Source organism: Erpetoichthys calabaricus, chromosome 8 (genome assembly GCF_900747795.2).
Source record: "Erpetoichthys calabaricus chromosome 8, fErpCal1.3, whole genome shotgun sequence".
Classification (NCBI taxonomy): Eukaryota; Metazoa; Chordata; class Cladistia; order Polypteriformes; family Polypteridae; genus Erpetoichthys; species Erpetoichthys calabaricus.
Window position 1 is genome coordinate 25,881,389 of NC_041401.2, and position 27,644 is coordinate 25,909,032.

The following is a 27,644-nucleotide window of genomic DNA, read 5'->3' on the forward strand; positions in this document are numbered from 1 at the left end:
GCAGGGTTCTGGTGCAACACTTCTGCCACACCCGGAAGTGCTGCCGGATGTTAATCAAGGGACACCTGGAGCACTTTCGGGTGCTCTATAAAGGAGGCCGTCTCACTCCAGGAGGAATACAAAGCTTGGGAAGAAAGGAGTAGAGGAGAGTCAGGAAGAGAAGGACTGAGTACTGCTTTTGGAGCACTGTGTTGGGTGCAGGATACTAGTGCAAATAAACGTGTGTGTTTTGGACATACGGTGTCTGTCTGTCTGTGCCTGGGGCCTGGTCTTCTACATATATATATATATACACACACACACATATTAGCCATCCCCCATGGCTTCACCCGCGTATTAGTGAAACAGGACAGTGAGGAGAGCCCAGTCCAGCTCTCTACTCTTGACGTCACTCTTCCCCCTCCCCTTGGCCCGCAGCCTCTGTCTCGAATTAGCGTGAATATATTGCTCCTGCAAACGAACTATGATTCTTAGCGCAATGAGAGAAGTCGTAAAATCAACCAGAATGTTCAAGAAAGTTATAGAAAAAAAAAAAAGATCTAAATTCCGTTAAGTAGTTCTCTTGTTTGCTAACTAAGCGGAGTTAAGGTTACGCCCCGGGGAAGACACGTGAGTGAGGAGGGCCCCGCCCCTTCCCCACAGCCCAATGAGTCTCTCTCGGATTCATGCTAATAAATCGGTACTGCAAGCAAACTATGATAATTAGAGCGATGAGAAAGTCACAAAATCAACCAGAATGTTCAAGCAAATTATAGAAAAAAAATCCAATCTAAATCGGTTAAGTAGTTCTCTCGTGAAAAGCGGACAGACATACAAACGGGTCTAAAAAACTATAAGAAATTTCCCGCTTGGACCACGAAATTTTTAAAACCATTTCATTTTGAGCACCTATGGGCCAAGGGTAACCTACTTTCCAAATTTCAAGTCCCAAGTCCTCATGGTTCGGGAGATTTCGTGATGAGTGAGTCAGTGGTATTTGGCTTTTATAGATATATATATATATATATATATATACTAGCAAAATACCCGCGCTTCGCAGCGGCGAAATACTGCCTGAATATTTTTATTAAGAAAAAAGTAAAAATTTTTAAACTGAGGGAAAATATACAAAACATTATTTGTTAAGGATCTCTTTGTATACCACGTTGTCAGTTCGGCCCTCCGGTTGTAATATGACCAAGCTGTGCACTGAGCTTACTCTTGAGCATGCAACATACAGTTGGCCATGTGAAAAGCAATCCTGCCTCAAATCAATGCCAACCTTTTGTAGTGTTTGTCCTTGAGACTTATTAATTGTCCAGCCTTACTGGAAATTGAATGCGTTTGAATTGAAATGGGAGATTAGATGGTATAACGGGGATGCGAGGAATAAAAACTGTGTCACCTGAGGCACTGCCAGTAAAAATAGTTGCTTGAATTAGGTTGTTTTGTAGAGATGTGACCTGAAGTCTCGTGCCGTTACAAAGTTTCGGTGGCTGTAAGTTTCTCAGTAACATTATTGGTGCCCCAACCTTCAAAATGAGATTATGCTCAGGAGTGCCTGGAGGATTTAGAGTGTTGAGAAACTCTATCGGATAATGTACAGCGTCTTCTACTTCTACAACTGAATCAACAGATTGATATGTTTTTGGTTGTGAAGGTAGTTCTTCAAGTAAAATGTGGTTTATAGTAGTAGTCATGTCATTTTTTGGTGTCAGGATAGCTCTCTCTCTCTTAACCATGACACGTCATTTTGGTGGAGATTTCGTAGATTGGGGTAAACATTTTGAAGAAGGCTTTATAAGGTATTCACGATGAGACAGAGATTTGTAGGAATATTTATTTTACGATTTTCTTGTATGAAGGTGCCATCACCTATACTCATCATAAGAGCAGAGAACTCCTCGGCTTTTTTGTCGCCTTTCAAATGAACTCTCATGTTTATTTTTAAAGTAACAACATTGATTTGTGGCCATAAGTATGAAGATTTCAGAGATGCTTTAACTTCATCAGCGCGTGTTCCTCTGGGCATGACTGGTAGGGTTTGGCGAAAGTCTCCAGCCAGTAACACTGTCAAGCCTCCCATAAGTTTGTTGGTGTTTCGGATGTCTTGGAGGGTCCTGTCTAAAGCCTCAATACCTGCTCTGTGTGCCATAGTGCATTCATCCCAGACAATAAGCTGACAATGTCGCAGCACTTCAGCCATGTTGCTGTGCTTTGATATGTTACACATGGGGGATTCAGTATGGTTGAGGTTCAGAGGCAGCTTGAAAGCTGAATGAGCAGTTCTGCCACCCTCTAGAAGAGTTGCAGCAATGCCAGAAGAAGCCACAGCTATGGCAATGTTACGTTTTGCTCGGATTTTTGCAAGGAGAAGGTTTATTAGGAATGTCTTACCAGTTCCTCCTGGAGCATCAAGGAAAAACACCGTGCCAGTGGCTGACGCAACACTGCTCATGATTTGCTCATAAACTGACTTTTGGTCACTATTTAGTAAGCGCTCGTTATTTGTGACTATATTGGCCAATTGCGAGGTGTTGTAAGATGTCTCTTTCAAGTACTCGGGATTTGACGTAAGTTGTGCCAGTTCTGTTAAAGGTGAAGGCAAACCATAATGATGAAGAGATTGACCTCCAATACCAATTACGTAGTTTTCAAGCAACTGTAGACAGTTGTTATAGATCAAATTTAACCACTGGTGGACTTCTGTTCGCATATGATCTCTTTCAGTCTGTCTCCTAATATCTTCTGCTATGCTGTCTTTATGTTTTTCCCATAGGTTTAAGGGGTTTTCCATTTAGCAGAACACCAACATGACAGCAAACAGTTCACGGATCTTTTGAGGTGAGCGAGACAGAGCAGCTTCCTGTAGAGTCTCGTCCCAGTTGATATCGTCATGTAATAAACCGAGTGCCCTGCAGGCTGACTTATAGGTCGGATGTAGGACACCATCAACTGTTCTGAGAGATTTGAAAGATGTGGGACCTGTGATTTTGTTGAGCAGCAGTCGAAGATGGTAGCATTCAGAGTTATTCGGGTGTACAGTGTAGACCCGTCCCAGTACATTCCCCTTTTTCACTCCCGAATGTCCTGGTACAGGGTTGCCCTGTTTCCTTCGACGAAACATGTTGTTTGCCCACACATAATATGATGGAATTTCATTATAATGAAGTTGTTTTACAAAATCATCGTGTTTGCAAAGGTCAAAGAACGCTAAAAGGGTGGTTTGTGGTGGATTGTGTACTTTATCGGCAACGTTGCCTTCTGTGAAATAAATTCTTTGTCCGTTCTCAAGATGCACAGCAAGATGAACGACCGGAGGGCAGGGCCGGATTAAGAGCTTTGGGGGCCCGTAGCACATTTCAAATTTGGGGGCCCTTTTGGTCTGCATCATCTGAAGTTTAGATTCTGAACAGTTCAAACCGGACTCAATAATTATTTTACTCTCGATTATAATAAGAATCTTATAATATTTATGTGAATTTTATGTGTTGGGCCCCTAAAGTTTTGTTGTGTAAGAAATTTACAGTTTAAAAACGTAAAGATAATATTTTTAAAGACCAGTTTTTCAATGCTACACTTTTTCATTAAATATTGGGTCCACCATTTGGGGGCCCCCGCAATTTATTGCGGGGCCCATAGCATATGCTATATGTGCCTATTGGTTAATCCGGCACTGCCGGAGGGAAACGTTCGTAAATGGGAAAACAGAAAATGCGCCAGGCTACTTCAGAGCTACTAATGTAACGACCAGCTTCGTATCGAGATACTTCGTCATTTTGATTTTGTATTGTAAATACTGCCTGGTCACTTCCCTTGTTAACATACTTGCAGATGTATTTGATTGATTTTACTGAACTGCAAAATTCGACATTGATGTGAGCATTGAAGAAGCGGGACAGCACAGGACTATAAGGGACCACCCATCTGTTGTCGATATCTACTCCTTTGATGTTAATTGTATGACCTCCATCAGCAGGTGCGCGTACTGAGGGTAACCATCTTCTCCGGTCTGAGTTTCTGAGATGAACGGACGCGGGTACTTCTTAGTGCATATTCTGTTGATCATGCAGGATGAGTTGATGTTATGAGGTCCACATGGGCCGTGAATCATGGTAGATTTTACTATTTTGTGTAGGGCAGGGTCAGTCTGTGGATCAGGAATTTCCGCACAGATGACTTGATCGATGAGAGCTGGTTTAATCCTATCCTTTAGCCACAATAGAATGTGTGCATGGGGAATACCTCGCTTTTGCCACTCTATGGTGTACATGTAGCAATTTGTACAGCCGAAAATGTTACTCTTCGTGAGCAAGTCTATCATTTTGCGAATCCTGAGATGAAATACACGACTGATAAGGTCGTGGCGATCGTGAGGTTTTTGACATGGAAAGAGAATTTCAGTGATGTCAGGCCATTTAGGATTGCAAGTAAATGTGATGAATAAGTCAGGGCGGCCATAATGACGTACATATGTCATTGTGTCTTGTGTGCGCTCGTGCATATAGCGAGGTTATCCAGTGAAGGAAGATGGCAATAACACAGCTTGACCAAGTTCTATTAAATCAGTGTCGTTTTTGTCAATAGCATCTTTTAAGTGAACATAATTTTCAGCTCATAGTTTTTTCTGATTTAGTCTGATATAATTTAGTCTTTCGGATTCAATTTTTGCGTACATATCAACTAAAAACTGATTTAATAAAGTTCGGAAGAAAAGGCTAGTATTATCATGATGCTGTCTGATCATAAGCCGGTATGAATAGAAGTTTGCTGCAGAGACGGTTTTGTTCATAGGTAACTTACTGGTAGCATGAACTTGAGGTATAGACACAGAATAGCCGTCTTCACCATAGCAGAACATGAGAGGATATTGAAGTGCATCATAGGATCTGTGGGTTTCCTTAATGCGTTGTAGTTTATTGTCTCTGGTTTTCAAGACAATATCTCTATTGTTGAACGTTTGCCCAACGATGACAACACCAACTTGATGAACTGTTGGTTTATTAAATCTGCCTTTGTGTGCATGTAATGGTTTTTTGTCTGCGTGAATGACAACTTTGAAGTGTTTGTCATCATCTGAAATACTGTCCATTGTGGAGTGGACGTCCTGGATATAAGTGTTACAGTCATGGAGCATTTTTTGTAATTGCTTGACCAGGGGTATGTTAAGTCCAGAAAAATTAGCGCAGCGGATTTGTGCTTCCTTTTCATTGTCCCCGACGAAATAAATTTGCAAAAATTTGTGTTCCTCACTTGGCATAGGTAAAAGACTGCCAATCAAGTGATACACTTGTCCCTGAACTTTAAATGAAGGCATAAAATTTCCCTCAACGATTTGGTTAGCACCAAATGACGTCATTTGAAATGCGCTGTTGTACTTTCGAATATTGTTCAAGAAATGCTCACTTTGAGGATGTTCGCCATTTAACAGGCCCTCAAGAAGGTCAGGAAGCTTTCATAAAAGAGTGAGAGAGACTTTACCACCGTTACAGCACAAACCAGGAGACTCGCATTTCCACTTCTGAGCTTGACAATAGTCACAGTGAACATCCATGGATCCAATGTGTACTGTTTTGTCAGACTCGTAATGTATGTTTGGGTCGTATGCAAATCCACAATTGGCTTTTTTGAGCCAAACCTGTTGTTTTCGTATGAGCCGCTTTTCATTATTGGGATCGTATCTAGAAACAGAAGCTCTATTAACTTGTGGATTTGCCTCTGTGTATTTAGCGACAGCGTCTCTATGAACTTGTGGATTCACTTGCGAGTATTTAGCGACAGCGTCCCTATTAACTTGTGGATGTGCTTGCGAGTATTTAGCGACAGCGTCCCTATGAACTTGTGGATTTGCTTGCGAGTATTTAGTGACAGCGTCCCTATGAACTTGTGGATTTGCTTGCGAGTATTTAGCCACAGCGTCCCTATGAACTTGTGAATTTGCTTCTGAGTATTTAGCCCCAGCATGTTTATGAACTTGTGGATTTTTCTGCGAGTATTTGGCGGCAGCTGCACGAAGTTGCTTCCGTCTAGCTGCATCAGAAAATCTACCACGACGTCTGATACGCCTCCTTTTTACTGTGTTCTCACAGCTTGGATTGCTGCTGTCATAAATCGGCTCGAGCTGGATTTGTGTTGAACTGAAATTCGGTATGTGTCAATCGATATAAGCCTACAACTGGCTTCATCAATAACTTCACATCGATCTTTTGAGAGTTGAAATATTCATAAACATCAAAGTGTCCACTACTCAAATCTTCACCTGTGAATCTAAGATGTTTAAGAGGCATTGACGGTTCTCCAAAGTTGTAAAATATTTGGCCATTTCGGTACACTTGAAAGCGACAAACAATTCAGCGGCAGCCATCAACTCACATGCAGAACCATAGGTGAAGGGCTTAAGCATTTCAGTCTTATAGTGCTCCTGTGTACTATAATTATCTCCTGTACCATCATCAGTCCACACTTTGAACCTGTCCCAGTCATTTAATACATAAGACACAATGTCCGTGCGGATATCAAAAGTGAGCCTGATATGTCCGTGCAATATGTAACACAGAGAATGGAAAAGGCAGGCGCCATCTCTGGGCATGGACACCACTCGGTAAGTGATAGTTCTTTGATTGATGGTGATCACCTCGATAGACATGTTAATAGGGGTACAGCTGGAAAAATAAAGGGAATGGGTACTTGATCAGTAAACAAAGTATAAAATACCTACACAATAACTATAACAATCGTAATAAACGAACAATAAAACAGCGGAGAACCCGTTGATTAAATAAAAAGGCTGCTTCCTTTTCGAAGCAAGCAAAAACGACGGCCTTATATGGCGTTCGTTTGTAAAATAGCGAATAAGCTGCGTAAAGGCTGCTTCACAAAAAAACAGCGGAGCGCCTTATATGGGCAGGCAGCGGATTAAATAAAGGAAATGGGTACCTGAACAGTACACTAAGTGTAAAATAGCTACACAATAACCATAACAATCGTAATAAACGAACAATAAAACAGTAGAGAACCGCGAAGCAAGGAGAAAGGACGGCCTTATATGGCGTTCGTTTATAACACAGCGAAGATGCTGTGTAAAGACCGCTTCACAAACAACATGCGGAGCGCCTTATATGGGCAGGCAGTCAGGCAAAGAAAAGGATTCAAATAACTATAATTGTAATAAACGAACAAAACAACAGCAGAGAAGCCGCGGATTAAATAAAGGAAATGGGTACCTGAACAGTAAACTAAGTGTAAAATACCTACACAATAACTATAACAATCTTAACAAATGAACAATAAAACAGCGGAGAACCCGTGGATTAAATAAAAAGGCTGGTTCCTTGGCGAAGCACGGAAAAAGGACGGCCTTATATGTCGTTCGTTTATAAAACAGTGGAGAAGCTGTGAAAATTCTGCTTCCTTGGCGAAGCAAGGAAAGGAATGAACACACCGCAGCGAAGAGTGCTGATTTCCGCAGCAGCCGCACTTATGAATATGCTAAGCACAGTCCTTCACCCGCGAATATTTATCTTATATGGGCAGGCACTCAATCACATGGGAGGCGTCATGACGCAACCGCCTCACACGGCGACCGAGCTGCCCGCTATGGCCGTATACAGTATACGAAAGTAGGTTCCAGTTATGACCGTTACGCGTAGAGTTTTGAAATGAAACCTGCCTAACTTTTGTAAGTAAGCTGTAAGGAATGAGCCTGCCAAATTTCAGCCTTCCACCTACACGGGAAGTTGGAGAATTAGTGATGAGTCAGTCAGTCAGTGAGTCAGTGAGGGCTTTGCCTTTTATTAGTATAGATATATATACACACACACACACAAAAAGAGAGGGAAACAGAGAGACAGAGAGAGAGAGAGAGAGAGAGCCGAGGACACTAGAGGACAAGTAGTCTATTGCATTCCAGGAGTGACTGAACCTCTACTAAAAGCTGGTAAGATCTCCATACTGATTGGTGTTTTTCTTGGTTGATTCTTTTGGACTTTAGACTTCTCCCTGTATTTCTCTCTCTTTAGTATTTTTAACATAAATATATTTATTGATCAATTATGTACATTACCATAATTTCTTATTTCTCTACGTCATTATCGCCTGAACCTCTCACAAACTATGCCCTAGGTTTCACACTAAGTTCATGTAAAGCAAGTTTACTAAATGTTCCTGAAGTTAATTATAAGATGTCTTGATAAGCAGATTTTTGCAATTATGCAACAAAACTGTGGAACTGCATCCTAAAAATATAAAAGAAGCTGATACTGTTGATATTTTTACACAACTGCTCAAAATATACTTGTTTACACTCAGCTTTAATGTTTTTAAAGATGGTTTCTTTTGCTTTGCTTTGAAAATGGATTTTCTTATATGTGTATTTAAATTTGTATAGAATTGCATGGTTTCTTTTTAGTGTCTTATTCTTTAATTTTCCTTCTGTTTTATAGCTGATATATAAAATGTGCCAAAATGTTCAGTTTTATTGCTATTTATTTTTGCATTTGTTAAAATTGTTGTGTATCATTTTTTGCAATAAGAACTTCCTTGGGGTTCAAATTGTATCAGTAAATTATAATTATTATTTTTGCTGTTATTATTTTTACTTATTGTGAATGTAGTTTTAGGTAAATCTTGCAAATTCAAATCAATTGAAATAAATTGTTAGCAGGCTAGCAATGTTTCTCTCTTTTTTATTTGCAGTGTATATATTTAATCTTTATCTAATAGAAATTCTTAATTTAAAATGAATTTAAAATCTGTTGCAAACAGTAATTAGAATCAATAATCACTATGTGTGACACACACACACATGCAATAGCTCAAAGGTTTGGAATCACCCAAAAATGTATATGTTTTTGACAAATATTGAGACTTTTTTTTTTTAATCAAGGTACCATTTGCCATGCCTCAGAAGGAAGACTCAAAATATTTAATGAAAGAGACCAGAAGGTGACACATAGAAAATATTAGTCCTATCTTTCGCCAAAGCCCTAATCAACAGTGTTGTCATAAACTCATATCAAAAACATACTTTAATGGTAAGTCAAGAATTAAAAGCAAAAGCACACATCAATGAGAAGAATTATTTATCTCCATAACCTCAGATGAACAGGAAATGCCCGATGCTGGGCATCGCACTACTGATGTCACGTGCCACCAACTCCCAACTATCCTTGTATAGCAATACCCTGACAACGGTGCCTCAAGATGGCAGCATACATAGGATAACAATAATGCCACTGCAGAAACACATTAAATATTTTCAACATTGAGGAAAAAAAACGCATATAGTATTAGACTTTGAAAAGCAGCTAATTTTGTCAAAGCTAGGTGTTCTATTTCTAGATGCCACTAAAAAAATTCAAGGAATTTACACTTGAATGATTTTAGGGGATGACGGGATCATTCAACTTGAATTTCATATAAAGACTGGAACTTGGCCATTCATAAAATACATTCTTCTTCTGTTTATGCCAGTCATGCTATAATTTGGCTAGAAAACTGCACACCATGCACAGATATCTCATTCAAATCCATCTAAAATGTATCTAGGACAAGTTCTGAATTTTGAACAGACATCCGCCTCACTAGATCATAGGCTTTGTCAACGCTCTTTACTCAGACCATTTTAGTTTAAAATCTTTGCATATTCCTCAGATAGCCTTTGAAACAAATCACTAACTACCCTTAAACATCAAGATTAGGAGTAAAACTAAATGGAATAAGATAATACTATGAAAAATCTATTGTGGTTCCCTATTACTAATCTGCCTGCACAAAAACTCATTAGCTTGAAGATTCCTATCCCATCACTCAATAGGAAAGTTAAATCTGATAATATTGTAAACTAAAAAAAAATTCTCTCCGTGAAACACAGCACAAGAATTTTTCAGACTATGGTACAGTAAGAATTTATTAATGACATTGTAAAATAATGTTACTAGGTTTTTGCTTAACCTTCAGTGCTCTATTAGTGTATACAATATATGGAAAATCACACTGGGCTTTCTTGTTATTTATTTCCCTGATTTGGGTCGGGAATGGAGACTGGTTTAGTTTGATGTGATTTTTTTAAAAACAACTGTACTGCTTGTTTGTTTGATTCACTGTCGTAATCTTCTTTATTTAATTTATTTACCTGGTTTGTACAATGCTATATACTGTATACCCTGCTGTGCTTTCTTATATTCTGTAAGTGCCTTGAGCATGGGAAAGGCGCTATATAAAAAAAATGTATTATTATTATTATTATTAGGAAAAAAAACAAATTCACTCAGAACTTATATTTTTGTAATTATACTTGAATTAATGAATAAGCTTGGAGGGCTGGTGGCCTCAGAATGGAACCCCTGCTCAGCAGCATTCATGCTGGTCTCAGTTGGTTTTCAGGTATCTGCTTGCTTATCTGAAAAAAGTGCTGCATCCCAAACTGTGGTGTAACCTGTAAATGCCGGTTAAGTCTCCATCTCTGTACCATTTACGTTAACCCAGGGGTTTTCTGCCTGCTCCTCAAGAAACCCTGAGGCCATTCTCTTTACTGCTCCATCAGTTTATTTACCAGAGCCGCTTAGCTGCCATTAATTATACTCTTGGCTAATTTAGAAGTTCAGTTTTGTTGTTAGTCTGAAAGGGATGCACAACACAGCTCCTTGAGCCATTATTCCATCACATTTTTTGATGCTTGTTTTCATTTGAATTATTTTTAATAATGCTTATACTTTATCCAGTACGAGTAAGTGAATTAGGTGTCCTCAAGTAATGACAGAGTTGATATGTTAACTTTATATACTGTATTCTTTTTAGGAAATCTATATGCTCTGTCATGCATGTGTGCCTAGGGAGCACCTTCACGACTCAAGCAAGGTAAGCGATACCACCCTAAACTGAAAGGAGATGCTGTCACTAACTGTCCTCTGTCTTAATGAAGATGTGTTAACCAACCTGCAGAGCCCAGAGAAGGTCCCCCCTTTCCAGTTGGGACAAAGAAAAAAAAGGTGTGTGTCTCATTCTGGACCTAACTCTGATGGTGGAAGGAGCTTCTGAGTTGCCTAAAAACTCTAAAGCAATCAATTAGGGTTAATAAAGTGGGTTCTTCCTGGTTTTCAAATTGAATTAAATTGGTTTTCCTAGCTGGCTCCCCAACAATTACTGTGGGCTCCATGTGTCCTTCAGGCCTTGACAGCTCATTAGGTTTCTATTTGCATTTTTCAGGGATGTAAGAGTGTCACTCATTTTCTAACCCAACTTGGAGCTTTAGGGGCCAAAGTCTATCTTTGTAACCAAATAGGTGAAGTTGGAAACAAATAAACTAACTTTCTTTGCAAATACCTCCAAGAAAACTTACAAAGTAAGACAACAGAAATTCAACACAGAAAACATTACAAGCACAATTCACAAGTACCTTCATTTCCCACTATGATACTTTTTATAATAATACATCCATTTCTTAATTAGAACATTTTTGCACCCAATAGGAAAACCATTCAAAAAGACATGGCAATGTATAAACTCTGGTTCTATGATTGAGCTGCTGTATACGCTGGATTTGTGAGTTAGGTACATGAAATACAACACAAAGATTCATGTGCAGTTGCAACTCTGTGTGTCAGGTACCTTGGCAAAAATTGAAAACAACGTTTAAGTCATTTTAAAATACCAGGCCCTACAAAGGTGGATTGCATTGCTCATTATCCTAATTATGAATTTTGGTCAGTGTTATTGGCAACATGATATATTAAGGTTTAGCACCTAATCGTGGGTAACAAAAGGGTGAAATGTAGGTGTTGAAAGGCAGAGACATAATAAAACAATCATCTGCTGACCTTCTAATCATTCATCAGAGGGTGGCCACTTTATACAATACTCCAAAATTATTCAGATTGTTACATAACATTTGACAGCATTCCATGCATAGGAAAATGAAATGTGCATCTGATACCGTATCATAGTAGCTACACAGAAGAAATCTATACATTCATATTTAGAACTTAAACATTTACAAGAATTTGCTTAGCAGACAATTTTATCCAAAGGCGACTTGCAATAGTGGTCAACATAATCGAGTCAACATCAGTCTGGGGGACTGTTTATGAACAAGAATATAAAATGAATCATCACAAGTAAAGCACTCAGAACAAAATACAAGTTAATCACAATTACTAGGTTAGAAAAACCTAACAGCTAAATCAGTTAGACATAAATTCACCAAACAAGAGAGAGCCTTCAAATGCTTTCTTGAAAATATTGAAGTTCAAATGGAGATGGGCGGCTCATTCCACTAGCAGGGAGCTACACATAAAAAGAGTCTGGACTGAGATTTCATGCCACATAGAGGTGGCATCACTAAATGATGTTCTTCAGCAGTCCTCAGTGGCTGAGAAGGAAAGAACCTCACAAGTGTCTCCATATATGTAGGGGATAAACCCATTGACTGTAGGGAAGCATCAGAGATTTTTACTTAATATGTGCTGCTTCAGGAAGCCCTAAGTAGTGATCTGAAAAGAGGAGTGAATATCAGACATGACGCCACATTTTTAATCATATGCTGTGGCTTGGTGGCATTGAGTCCAGATGTGACAAGACCCTGGACCTGGAGTTGTGTTGTTTATTCTGTCAGATATGGTCTGATCTTGTGAACATTGTATAGAATGAATCTGCAAGACTGAGAGACTGTAGCAACATGGTCTCTGAAGGACAGCTGGTCATCGATCACCACCCCAAGTTTGCGTATTGTCTTGGCAGGTGTGTGTCATGCTGAACAGAGATGGGGTGCTGAACAGATGGATGAGCTGGCATAACAAGATAGTTTGTCTCTGCAGGTTGAGCGTTAGATGGTGTTCCTTCATCTACGTTGCAGTATCAATAAGACATGCAAACACTGACAGGTAGGCTTGTTTTTTGAGGAGCTGAACTGTCGTTATTAAAGAGCAGAGAAACCAGTCCTACCATTATTGGCCTAGGGCAGTAGAGGTCAGTCTCTTAATGGGAAAGGGTCAGATACAAATTCAGCCTACAATGTCCTTCATTTGTTTGAATATTTTAAAGCAAGGAGATTAGAAATACACCCGTTTTCTGAACCTACTAGGCCAGTACAGTGTCAAGAGAGTTGGTAAAGCTGGAGTTTATCTTTAATGGGATGCATACCCACAGCAGGGCACATTCGTACACGAGCACTTGGTCTGGGGGTGGAAATCACAGTCCTTAAAGAATACACAGGAGAGAACACACGGCCTCTCCACCATGAGCATGATACCCAACAACTGCCACAGGGTCCACTTCCTGCAATATAGCAACAGTTCCAGCTGTGCTGCGCTACCATGCTTCATAAATCTATAAGCATTTCTTCAGTTAGACTTTAATTTCAGCTACATGTTCAAAGAATACCCCAGTAATCACACTGACATACTGCAATCAACACAATATACTGTAGGTATCCGACATTGAATGTACACTTGTATTAGAATAGAGAATAAATTCTTACCACTTGTAGTAGAGCAAGGTATCCAGCTCCAACGTTGTCAAAGTTGATCTTTACATTCTTCCAACGTCCACTTTCATTTAGTGCTAAGCACTCAGTTTTGTTGTTTACGACAGAAATGTCGAATCGCTCGTCGGAAGTGGTGTTAACACAATAATAGTATTTTCCAGCAAACAGATTTACCCCCATTATGCTAAAAATGAGCCAGAATATAAGACACACCAGGAGCACATTCATGATGGATGGAATCGCTCCAATAAGAGCATTGACAACCACCTGGATGAGTAAAGATTAAAGAGAAAGATGATTAACAATTTAAGCATTGGACTGTTGGTATAATATGCTCACTTCTTAACACACTGTATAGGAATATCAATGAAAAATCAGGGAAGGTTAGGACCAAAAATAAGCAACAGTTTGATAAAATGAGTGACTTTTAACAGAAAAGGTAAATGTGACACAGAGCATGCATGATATGGGCTACTACAGGGGTGCAAAATGAAAAGAGAGATTTCGTAAAAGCAATCTAAAAGCCTGCAGTTAATAAAGCAACAAGCAAAAAGAAACAAAACCTTGTAGTAGCACGATGAAGTCACAAAATTTGTTTACTGTAAACAAAAAAAAAGAAAGTATGTTAAATGCAACCAGCAGGCAACATAAAATGTTAACACAATACCAAAATAAAACCAAAGGATGGATATTTCTGTCATGCAGATGGGAGAAACATATGATTTTTCAATCAGAGGAGTGAAAACATTTTGCTCATTTCAATATTATTACATGATGGTAAACATTAGGATAAAAATCATGCATAAAATATCTGAAATTCTAAAGACAATTCTATTTATGGTTTGCTTTGTAGGAAATGCACTTCAGACTTGAACAACGAATGGCAAGCAGCTTAAAGCCTTGAGAAGTAACGCCACTGAAAGGACTGGCAGGTATTTTTGATCACTGGAGAGTCACGTATTAGACACTCAACACTGAATTTATCTCAAATAATTATTTTGGACTAATGGTTTTAAAAGTATGAAATGCAAAACAGAATGCAATTCAGAATCCTTATAGTGATTATAACTTTAAATTTATGCCAAACCAATCTTTCCACACAGTATGATAATGTGATACATGTAAAATGTTGCATATATTTTTGATCTCATAGAAGTGGCTTAGGGCTCTGGGTCCAATAAAATAACTCCAGCCAGCAGATATTTAAATGTAAACGTATGGACTCACTAGAATTGTAGACAGCTGATCTGTAAAAAGGTACATCAATTAAAACAAAGGTATCATGAGAAAACATTTTCGCACGATTCAGCTTAATTCCCTGTCAACTTCTTTTACACTAACATGGCCAAAATATGGTTAAGTTGGCATCAGTAAGTCAGCAAAGATTTAATTTCAATAACCATTTCCGTGTGTCTACAGCTCTTTTTACTCTCTCTTTTTTTAAACATTTTTGCGCTCATCATCAGTTTTTATCTGGGCTGCAGTGTCCTTTTAAAGTAACAGATGGCTTCCACCCTTCATTATTTTAACACTTGTCTATTTTTTCTTGTTGTTTATTCTTAGTTTGCTTAGACTGAAAAAAAAAACGTTCCAACTCTACTTATAATCCATAGACTACCTTACTGAAATAGATCTTGCACTGTAGCCGCTCTTTGAATTGTCATAGCATCCTGGTGTCCTCCTTGTAAGTTGGAGACCAAAACGACAAGAAAGTATTTCAGATGTGGCATCTCAAGTGTGTTAAACAGATTAAGTATGACTTTGTATGTCTTTCATGCCACAAAACAAGTCAATATCCTTTAGTCTTTCAGTTAATTCCATATGCTATCATGTTGTGTGCAGACATGAGTACACTAAATACCAAGCTTTACTCTAACTCTAGGCCTTCCACTGTGCCATGTTAAATAACAACTTTATTTTCCACATGTTAAACTTTTACATTAAATGCATTACTATTAAACTTCATTTAATACTTAACTTGCACAAATTTGAATTTTGCCCAGGTCTAACCCTTGGGATCCATTCCATATATGTTAATTAAATGTAATACTTGGAATTTTGGGTGGAAACTCGAATACTCACTGACAATCCATACGGACAGAGCTCCACACAGATATTTAGTGGGCCATGAACTGGGAGGAAGTGTAGTCATAACACAGCACCACACAATTTTTGCTTCTGTTGAATGAATTTAGTTTCTCATTTATTGGAAAGGTGGTAGGATTGATTTCTCACTGTATACTGTTATGTGCTGCATAGTGTCCATTTGGGCAATGTCCAACCACATATATGCCCATGGTCCTATAATCTTATTAAATAAATACATCAATGGAAATTAAACAGGTCATGTCACTTGCATAAATTCTCAAATGACTCTGCACTTATGGAGTGTATCAATAAGGGGGATGAGATAGAAGAGAGGAGTCAGGTGGAAAACTTTGTTTCTTGGTGCATAAAGAATTGTTTGCAATGAAACATCAGCAAAACCAAGAAACTGGTTATTGTGCTGTGAGGCGCCTATCACGCAAGCTAGTGATCCTCAGAAACTTGTCTTCTGATTGAGTTGTGATTTTGAGTCTGCCAGATCTCTTCTTTTCAGAGTTTCTTCTAGTTTCCAGTTGCCTTTGGATTGTGTGGGACACCACTGTACTCCCTGATTTATTTTAATTTCTCTAATTGAAAGACCTACACTTCTAAGAGTAATAATGCTCTATCGCATGTCATTTGTTATTTGCTGTTTTCTTGTCTTTATTACTGGAATATTACCAAGTAGTACTTCAGAGGGTGTAGCAACACAAAATTCAGTCTAATTCCCTGTCAACTTTTTTTTAAACTAATTGGTATCTATGAGCCACCAAAGTCTGCTCCAACTCTGTTTTAAGACAGACAGAGGGTTTTAAGTAATCAACAAAAGTTGGGACACCTGTACAAATTGTTTTCACGGCTTAATTTACTTTGATTGCTGCAGAACATCTGTAGATTGTAACCTTTTGGTTGTCCCCTGATGAAGGCCCATTTGTTATATTCTAAAATTTTTTTAGTTTTTGCGGACCTAAATTTTAAATTCAAACCTCTGGCAGTTTACTGCTTAACTTTTCACCATTTTAGGTCATTCATCACATTTCAACTGACTAAATTTGAAGAAAAACTGAGGTGTTCTAAAACTTTTGACTAGTAGTGTATATACACACCCACAGTATTTATATATCCATCCATCCATTTTCCAACCCGCTGAATCCGAACACAGGGTCACGGGGGTCTGCTGGAGCCAATCCCAGCTAACACAGGGCACAAGGCAGGAAACAATCCTGGGCAGGGTGCCAACCCACCGCAGGACACACACAAGCACACCCACACACCAAGCACACACTAGGGCCAATTTAGAATCGCCAATCCACCTAACCTGCATGTCTTTGGACTGTGGGAGGAAACTGGAGCGCCCGGAGGAAACCCACGCAGACACGGGGAGAACATGCAAACTCCACACAGGGAGGACCCGGGAATCGAACCCAGGTCCCCAGATCTCCCAACTGCGAGGCAGCAGCGCTACCCACTGCGCCACCGTGCCGCCCGTATTTATATATTCTTATATTAAAAGGGCTTCTGTATAAAGCCAAATTTCTCCCTGGGGACAAATAAAGTCTCTTTCTTTCTTTCTTTCTTTCTTTCTCTTTCTTTCTTTCTTTCTTTCTTTCTTTCTTTCTTTCTTTCTTTCTTTCTTTCTTTCTTTCTTTCTTTCTTTCTTTCTTTCTTTCTTCCTGATTGGAGAACACAATGTAAAGGACATAACCGGAGGTAACAAATGCTCCAACTTCCCACACACAACACGTGTCTCTTGTATACAAAGCGATTGCACTTCCAGTACTGTTCTGTTCTTCCTGTTGTTATTGTAATCTGTTCCCTACCTACAAATAAAATGTTTACTGTATAACAATGTATCTTCCACTCGTAGGTAGCAACATCCAATCTCTTATGTCATGCCTCTCTGGTGCGTTGTAGTGTTATCTCTTTGGATTTAGTCAAAACAGGTGCACTACAGTATCCCATATAGCATTGCTAGTACTGTATATAATATGGCATTCGCACAATGTCCCATATTACAGAACACATTGTGGGTGTTAAGCAACACATACCTATATACTAGTCAAAATCCGATCATTTATGCCAAAAATACACAGTGGAAATCGACAATGTTGTATTGTAAATTTAAATATTAAAGAAAGCTGAAAAAGGGACTTAATGTCTGTACAGCTCCTTTTATTTAAAAAAAAATCCTATAAATATTAAGATACTGTGTGGCAAAAGTAAAGGGAATATCACTTTTCTTAAAAGTATGGTCACTTTAAGGATATCATTTCATTGCTTTACAGTTATGGCTATAAAACACAGTAACAGTTTAGTGCATCTAACAAGCAGTGCAGTTAAAACAAACAGACAATAGCTAATGTGTAGCATGCCTTGAAACAAACTGTAGTTTTGCAGCACATACAGATAAAATATAAATTATTATTTGTTAGCTGCTTTTGTGCAGTACATAACTTTTTTTTTTAATTGTACAAGTTTTAGATAATCAAGTACAATTTTTTGTGTCCATGTTTTAACTAATTTTAAACAATCAAGGAGTCTTTCTTAAACCAGAAGCACCTAATGAGGCTGCCACCAAATTAGTATTCATTAAAACACAATCAGCTTTAGTAATAACTGTGGGGAGGGGAGCGGGGCCCTCCTCACTCACGCGTTTGCCTCGGGCGTATCCTTAACTCTGCTTAGTTAGCGAATGAGAGAACTACTTAACGGATTTCGATCTTTTTTTTTTTTCTGTAATCTGCTCGAACATTCCGGTTGATTTTGCAACTTCTCTCATTGCGCTAAGAATCATAGTTTGCTTGCAGAAGCGATATATTCGCACTAATCCGAGACAGAGGCTGCAGGCCGAGGGGAGGGGGAAGCATGGCGCCAGGTGTAGAGAGCTGGGCAGGACCCTCCTCACAGTCCTGCTTCACTAATACATGGGCGAAGCTGCGGGGCACAGCTAGTACTTCTTCTCTAAAGTATTTAGAGTAATGTGTGAAATAATTTCACATTTGGTATTTTACATTTTCATTTTTAAGCTATATTTTAATATTGTGTAAATTAAAAATATAGTCAGGAGATTGAATCTGGAGATTCAAGACACATTATAAAATATTTGTTTAGTTACTGAAAAAAGTAAATATATCTTCACCTTTTCCAAGCATGGCATGTATCACAGTGATCGTTGGCATGTCCTTTCTGTATGATTAATTAGGCAGTGGCATTCACACTATGCGTCAGGCTCTAGTTAATGGGTCAGTGCCCATCCAAACTGGCTCAAGACCTTCCCAGTTCTCTTCACAATGAAACCACTCCTGCATAAGGTTAAAGGACAGCTTAACACTTGCTTGCCGCTAGTGCTCCCTTGAGGAGAGTAAGCAAACAGATGACGGTGGTCTAGTGATACTTGATCTCCAACTTGTACTCATATGCTGACATATTGATAAATGACATTCAATGTTATGATTTTCCATATATTTACTGCAAAAGTCTACATTGTCATGTAGTGGTTAAGACACTGGCCTTTAAGCCAAAAATGGGGTCTCAGTCTGGGCTCCTGAACAAGTCACTTAACCTGTCCATGCTCCATCAAAAATATCTGTAAACAGCTGTAATGTATCCTGAGCCAAAATAAATAAAATTATAGTATAGTGGAATCTCGATTATCTGAGGTAATGTGGACTGATGCTACCTTGGATAATACACAAATGGCCAAGGCCATTTTGGAGTAAAAATTACAGATACAAAAAATGTTTCCAATTCATATTGTACAGTACCACTTTTAAACTTCTTTTCACATCTTTGTTTTTATTTAACATTAAATTCACTAAGAAAAGTACACATTCACATTTATTTTTGTGGCATATCATTTATTCTACAGCTAATATGTACAATTGTTTAAAGAATAAAAATTTGGACGTTAGAATCAGTAGGCTTTGCACCCTAGGAACTAAGTTACCTGAACTATTCTATAACATTTCAGTAATTATTTCTTTCTGATCATAAAATAGGTCATTACGATAGCAATTGATGAGAAGAATTCATAACTAATTTCAGAATTATGGTATTTGAGGGTTCCTCTAGAGTGCCTCTTTCTCCTGCATGATTTGGTTCAAAAACTAATCAGCACATCGTCGTCTCATAACAGGCTTAAGTTTTGAGTTTGGTATTCTTCCATCCAGCTGTTTTAACTCCAGACTGTCCTCAAGAAACTGTGTCACACGCTCATCATCGAGATACTGATGTTTTCAGTATCAGGGGGACCCTAAAACATTGAGATCCTTTGAAAACCGGAGATTAAAATTTTTCACGAATCTACATCTTTCCCTATAGACGATAAGTTATGGTGGGGGAGGGCTGAAAGCCAAAAATATGCATACTTTTAGTTACATTTTAATACCAATGGTCTGTCCCATGTTGAAGTTAAAAATAAAATGATGAAAGGTGAATGAAACAGTCGAGAATGCATACACGGTCAACTGACAATGGTTGAGAGGTGGAGCTGGGGAGGGGCGAGTGAGCCACGCCCACATTCCCAGAGTCACCAGCTCCTTAGCCACTCGATCTGTACAGTTGAGGTTAAAAGTATAGTGTTTACACACTCAGTACAGTATTCATGGCAAAGCTTTTATGAATTATAAGAAAAGTAGTGTATTACACTCACAGGTTTGCCTGGTTTAATGCGGAAGCTCGTTAAATCGTTTTGCTGATAATCAGAGTTCTACTGTAATTAAATAACTAAGGATTTTCCATGTTTGAAGAATTAATTACATTTTATTTTACAGTGCTATGCTGTTTCCCTGCATGAGATCACAGCTCATTATCAAAACAAATTAAATTTGTTTGGGGGGAAAAAAGGAAAAGGGCTATATTTTATATATATATATATATATATATATATATATGTGTATATATATATATATATATATATATATATATATATATATATATATATTATACATATTACTATTTTTTTTAATAAAACATCTAATGGAAAATTTTCTCATTTACAGAAATAACAGTTTTACAGTGCCACAGGTCCTTCCTGGAAGGAAGGCAGAATGTCTAATGACAATTTTGTATCTGCATGACTGCTCTCAATCTAACCAAATCCAGTGTAAATACAACAAATCATCTTTCTGGAAAAAAAGCCAGTAGAAAGACTTCAATTATTCTTTTGCTCATTTAATTAAAATTAAAGAAATGGTGAAAAATAGGGTAATTATGAATTACGAATAAATGAATTGCAGTCACCAGGATTTTAATATAACAGCTTAAAAAGTATGCGTTAGAAAAGCTACAACTAATAAATTAGGATAAAGCATCTAGAACATGTCTTTTAGTCAAAGCTGGCAAATATAAGAATAATAAGGACAACTATTTCATGTGACTCTTAATTCTGAGATATAGGGCTTTGCTTATAACGTTATGGCTGATTGTATACCTTATAATATTTATGTATGGCTTAAGAAAGACAAAATGTGCCACCATTCCACACTAGACATTGAAGCAGCATGCATGCAGTTGTATTCTACTTAATGCTCAAAAACAGTCATTCTCAGTTACCATTTGGCATGCACAGTAGTGTCTTAAACATGCACTATTTATGGTTGGTTAGTATGTTTATGTCTTACCCTCATCCCTTCAAACCGTGACAGGGCCCTTAAAGGTCTCAATGCTCTCAGAGTTCTAAGAGACTTAATGGCACTTAGTTCCGAATAGCCCAAGGCATTAGCTGCTAAGCTGACTAAGGACACCTATATAAAAAACAGAAAAGTAATTATCCTAATATCTGTATAATAAGGCAAAAATATACTTGTGGGTTGGACGAACTCAGAAAGAGGCTTCGATGGAAGATCCACATTAGACCTAAAAAAAGAATAAGTGTAAGTGGGAACACAAATTGTATTCAACATTCAGAAACATTCAAACCTACAAATCAAAAAACGTTGAGATGAATTTCTGGTGTTTGCCCAACCTGCTCCTTTGGTTTTGCCCTAATGCCCTTCCAAAGGGTAATAAAGCTCTCAAGGTCCTTAGAGACTTGATAGTGGCCAGCTGGTCATATCCCAGTGCCGCCGCCATTAGGGAAATGATTAAGAGCTGCTCCAAATTAATGATCTTGTTAATAAGGCTGCTTGGTGATTTTTGATGAGATGTCTTGAGAAGCATGGCAGAATGAGCCTGCAGTTCATTACCTTTTGTGACCTTTGTTATTTGTATAATTCCAGCAACACTCACTTTATCTTGTGCTATACCGTATTTGATCATTTCAAGCTCTGTGTATACAGTAATTAACTACTCAACAGCATGTCAATGTTGAATATTATATAAAATATTGCGTATACAGTAGAACATTTATTAAACATTTGTGTATAATAAGTAACTATACAGTACACATTTTTTTTAAATTGCAGTTAAAAAGCAGTAATCTAACTTAGATTCTAAAATGTTATTATTATCTATGTCAAACATGAAACATAGTAACTAAACACACGTGTAAAAGGACAAATACATGGTGATTCCATTATTGCATTTTTATGGAAGCAGCTAGAAGACAAAAAAAGAAATAGAATGCAAATAACTCTAACCCTAATTCCTTTACTTTACAATCAGAAAATGATGGCTGATGCCAGGTTCAAAAAGTGATTACAATGAATTTTGTTTTTGATATCTGTTGAGCTGTAATCTCCTACTCTTAAAGAAAGTGATCAGAATTAGAAGTGATAATTATAATGAGAACATCGAGGTACACATTTCATTGCACTGTGCTTCTTTAGCTATTGAGATGAAATTAGAATTAATGTTGGCTCTATTCAGTAATTAAACTATGCTGTGTAATTTTTAATTTCATTTGTTTTTCTGTCACTTAAATACTTGATATCCACTTAATGACCCACAGCACTAGGCATACAATGTATATGCGACTTCCAGGTCAAGAACTGCAGCATAAAGCAGAAGACACATAAATGTAAGCCCCAAAACCCCCCTGCACGTCACAGAATGAGACCACTCTCATATATTTTTATTGCAAACTTCAACTGTCAAACTCCATATTAATACATACAAGTTATATTTCTTAAATGAAAAGAAGCTTATCCCTTGAGAAATTTACATTACCAGGTGGGTGAACGAATGGTAGGATACGTTTAATCTCGAACCAGCAAAAGCCAAAACATTATATGATGCTTTGCATATGGAAAAGCTTCTGTCCACCTTGCTCACTTGCCTAACTATTAATTATAATTCTTTACCTTTATATAGTGCTCCAGGTATTCAAAGTGCTTTACATAGTGAATGGGGAACCACTTCAACCACCACTAATGTACAGCATCCACCTGGGTGATGTTATGGAAGCCATTTTGCTCCAGTATGCTCACCACACATTAGCTGTTAGGTGGTGAAAGGGTGAGAGATAGCTAATTAGAGACAGGGGATGATTAGGGGTCAGAATAAGTAGGCCGTGGTGGGCAATTTAGCCAGGACATCGGGATACACCCTACTCTTTATGATGGATGCCTAAGGATCTTTACAGACCACAGAGAGTCAGGATCTCTGTTTTACATCTCATCCGAAGGGCAGCGCTATATTTATGCCACAGTCACAGTCCTAAGGCATTGGGATCCACATTTAGACCACTGGGTAAGCGCCTCACCAACACCTCTTCCAGCAGCAACCCAAGCTTTTCTTAGATGGTCTCCCATCCATGTACTCGCTGGGCCTGAATACGCTTAGGTTCATGTGGATGACCCCTTCTGAAGTGCAGGTGGCCTGCATCTCATTTAGTTATTTTCCTAAAAGAAGACTATGTACCCTGTCCTCACAATGGAATATGAATGGGGAGTCAACACATCCAAATTTGAGTCATAATTTGGTGACCAATTTGTTAGACATTTGGCAGATTTTAAATAGATGTAAAACAAAAAAACTACATTTTAAAAACATTTAATTGCAGGGCACTGTGTGACCATGAGCAAGTCAATTAACCGCCTGAGCTTTAACTATGTAAAAAAAAATGCAAACAATAGTAAAGTAAAAGATAAAAGTATTATCCAAATAACAGATTGTGTAAATCTATCTATCATATAACACCATTTTAGATAGATAGATAGATAGATAGATAGATAGATAGATAGATAGATAGATAGATAGATAGATAGATAGATAGATAGTGCATCTATCTATCTATCTATCTATCTATCTATCTATCTATCTATCTATCTATCTATCTATCTATCTATCTATCTATCTATCTATCTATCAATCTATACTAAACTGTCTTGGCCTGAAAAATAGATGTTTTTAGTAAGTTTTTAAGTTTTTCCTGTGCTCCATACCCTTCATTGTAAAGTGCCAGAGTAGGGGAGATATTTTTTTTAAATGTTTGCCTTGAAAATTACCAAACTTATCCTTTAAGACCTTAAGAAACAAATGTCTTATGATGATTCAAATTACTAATTAAACAGCCCCTGAAGTGCCCAGTGCTGTCATGGTCTGGCAGGGGTCTGACAACTTATGAACTTCTCTTCTGCTGGTGCCATGTTTGGCAAAATTGTTATTTGTAAATTAAACACAATTCTTTATTTCAAATCAGTGTTTTTGGGAGGCTCAATCTGAATGGTCTGAACCATTCTCTTGTGGCAGGCATTCTCTGTAAACAGAAGTGACCGAGAATGTGGGCCCGACGTTTAGTCTCCCTTACCATCTGTATCTGTACAAACTGACGACAATTAGTGTGTAATGTGTTGTGTTGCTTGCCTGCACTGGAGTACTGCTGTTGTTGAGCATTTTTAATGAGACTGACATCTGTTCTTTAACAGTAGTTGGCGCTTATTAGAGCTGTTGTGGTGGTAGTGAATGCATTATTTTTCATCACATCTTCAAACAACAGTTCAAAACTAGCAATGTACAGTATCAGGCACACTGAATAAGAGAGCCAATTCCTTTATAACATCCTTTATTCTGCATTTCAGCTTGTAACAGCTTTTGCAATGTGGAGGTTTTCACACAGTACTCCAGTATTTCCTTTAACCGGATTCTACTTTCCTGTTCCCAGCTATTTTTGTGCAGAGTCCCTCATGTGTTGACTTGCTGCTTAAAGGATTTATATTTGTCTTATTTGCTTTCACTTGTTTGGGGCCTCCAAAGCGTGGCTTTATAAGACTATATGAGGGGAACAACTGTGAAGCCCCAAATCCAATTTCAGATCTGATTAAATACATGCACTGAAACAAGGTTTTGTTAATTAGTTTAGTCCAAAACAGATGTGGCAAGCCCTAATAATTATTCAAAGCAATTCGTCTTTGTCAGGAAAAGAGGTTTCCATATACTGCAAATGAATCTAGTGATTTACATAATTCTTTTATTAGCATTTTTTAGTGCTTTTGCAATAATGCTCGTTGGAAGCAATACATTCATCTGTAAAGATGGGGGACAAAACTGGTCCTTTTTTTTTAAGAAAGAAAGTGGGGCACCCAGTTTCCAAGGCTCAAGTAAAACACATTTCTGAGACAGTTTCAAGAAGAAGCAAGCGGGCTGACAACAATTCAGATATAGTTTTAAGTCTTTTAACTTATATAAATAATATGAAAAATAAGATACCTACATCAACAATAAGAAAGTCCAGCCAGCACCAGGCATTGGTAAAATACCTCACAAAGCCATAGGCAACCCACTTCAGAAGCATTTCCAGGATGAAGATATAGGTAAACACTTTATCAGCGTATTCTAAAATAGTCTTGATAGTCTTCCTCTGTTCAATGTAAATGTCTTCAAATGCCTGTGTAAGACCATACCAGCAGTTAGAAATGGGAAACACAATGGTGCAAAAAAAAATAAGATTGTTTTTAACATACATTTCTTGAATATATTTTTCTTCAATATTTGTTATAATAAAGAACAGACATTAACGGAGTTAAGAGAGAGCTAGTCAGACTCACTACAGGAACAATAGGGGCACAGACTCTCAAATCTCAAACCTCAATCCTTGGCTTCCCTGTAGCTTTTGTGCCATTTCCAAATTACCATTTCTCTCGACAGTTTTGGAGAAAGTTGTGGTAACCCAGCTAGAAGCTTTTTTGGAGCATAACAACATACTTGAGTGGTTTCAGTTGGGATTCAGAGCATTTCACAGCATAGAATTGGCGCTGCTAAGAGTGGCAAGTGATCTGCAGTTGGGATGTGATTCTGGGAGGTGCACAGTGCTAATTTTATTGGACTTGAGTGCTGCATTTGAAACCGTTGATTATGGTTTTCTTATTACCGTATATACTCGCACATAAGTCGGGTCTTGAAACCCGAAAAATTGATCATAAAATCAGACCCCGACTTATATGCCCATTCAAAAATACGACACTTAGATTATTATTTTTTTTTTACATCTAATTGCTTCCTCCAATCTCACACCAGTTTCTCAGACACATTGAATTTTGTTGCAGCAGCGCAGTTACCAATTTCTTTCACCACTTCAATGACTTTTAATTTAAAACCAGCTTCATATTTTCTTCTGATCAAAACGCTCCATTGTAGATAAGGGATACTCTTACGATAAAGGTATATGAGGGTGTGAGATACACAAAACGGTGCAAACGTCGCTTCGGAATAGTTCGGGTATTACCGTGTGGTCACGCAGGCACAATACATAGAAAAAAGGCAGTGTGCTCCATGGTTACTCTCCAGTGGGCGTTAGCATAGCATAATCTCTTAGACCAATAGTGTGAGTTTTCCACATTCGACTTATACAACCGACATTATAAAATACCGGAAATTATTTGGTAAAATCAAGCCCCGACTTATCCATGGGAGAACCTAAACACAAGTATTTACAGTAACAGGTTTGAGCGTTGGGTTGACATTGGGGTACTGCTCTTAAGAGGTTCGCAGATTACCTCAAAGGCAGGATGTTTGCTGTAGATGTTGGTAGTTGAACGTCTCGTACTGTTTCCATAACCTGTCTTAGGTCCAGTCCTCTTCTCATTATATATATTACTGTTCTGCTCTGTACTAACCAAGTATAACATCCCATATTATATATGATGCCCAAATTTACTTTCCATTGCAACCAGGTGAAATAGAGTTGGTGACAAAGCTTTTTAACTATGCTTAGACGACATAAAACACTAGATGGGCTCTAAACGTTTTGCAGTTAAATGAGTTAAATAAATGAAGTAATTCTATTTGGTCAACCCACTGTTATCCGAAACAAGTGGGTCCACTTGTCCGATATTTAAAGCCAAGTGCTAAAAATCTCGGGGTGATTTTGGATTCAGATTTTACATTTGACAAACAGATCAATGCTGTGGTAAGCAGTTGCTTTTTGTACCTGAGGGTAATTAACAAAGTCAAACAGTTTTTGTTGTTTAATAACCTACAAAAGCTCATTCATGCTTTTGTCGTGTTTCATTTGGATTATTGTAATGTCCTATGTGTTGGGGTATCCTGTACCACCCTGTTTCGCCTGCAGCTGTTAAGAGTCTTGTCCAGCAGCAAAAAAAGGGAGTGCATCGTTTCAGTGTTGGCCTTTCTTCATTGGCTCCCTATTAGTTTATAGGGTGAATTTTAAGATTCTAGTGTTCGTTTTTAAAGCCTTACATGGGTCAGCTCTACTGTACTTAGCTGATCTTCTTGTTTCATATTTGCCAGCCAGGCAGCTGAGGTCTTCGAATCAGTTACTGCTTACTGTCTCACGTGCACAGTTGAAGCTGAGGGGGCGACTGTGACTTAGCGGTGGTTGTGGAACAGTTTGCCCCTTGCAATAACGTCAGCTCCCACAATTTGTAAGTTTTTATTAAAAAAGCGCTAATATAGGAGATTGAGTGTTCAAATGTTTCTATTCATATTGTTTATGCTGTGTTTGTTTTATTCGTGCGCATGTATGTATAGTTATTTGTGTTTGTATGTTGATTTTGTTTCTTACTATTAGCTTTTATTCTATGTACAGCAATTTGATCATCTTTCACTTGTTTTAAATGTGCAACATAAATAAATAATATCCCAAAACTTTGACCTTCCTTAAGTTTTTCTGTGAATATCTATTCCTTACCAGTGTTTGCTGTTCGTTCCCCTTGGGAAAATGGTCCATGACTTGTATTTGTGTTTGAACCAAATGCTCTCA

General features: G+C 38.0%; 1 protein-coding gene across 1 annotated transcript in view; it reads right to left on the reverse strand.

Moving 5' to 3' along the window:
- The window catches only part of LOC114655412 (sodium channel protein type 2 subunit alpha-like), a 278,058-nt gene that overhangs the window by 33,006 nt on the left and 217,408 nt on the right, over window positions 1–27,644 (reverse strand). Inside the window, exons 20-22 of the mRNA XM_051930912.1 lie at window positions 25,137–25,310; window positions 21,166–21,288; window positions 13,454–13,726 (exon numbers count right to left, since the gene is read on the reverse strand). Coding sequence (XP_051786872.1) covers window positions 13,454–13,726; window positions 21,166–21,288; window positions 25,137–25,310 — 570 coding nt within the window. The remainder of the gene's footprint in view (window positions 1–13,453; window positions 13,727–21,165; window positions 21,289–25,136; window positions 25,311–27,644) is intronic.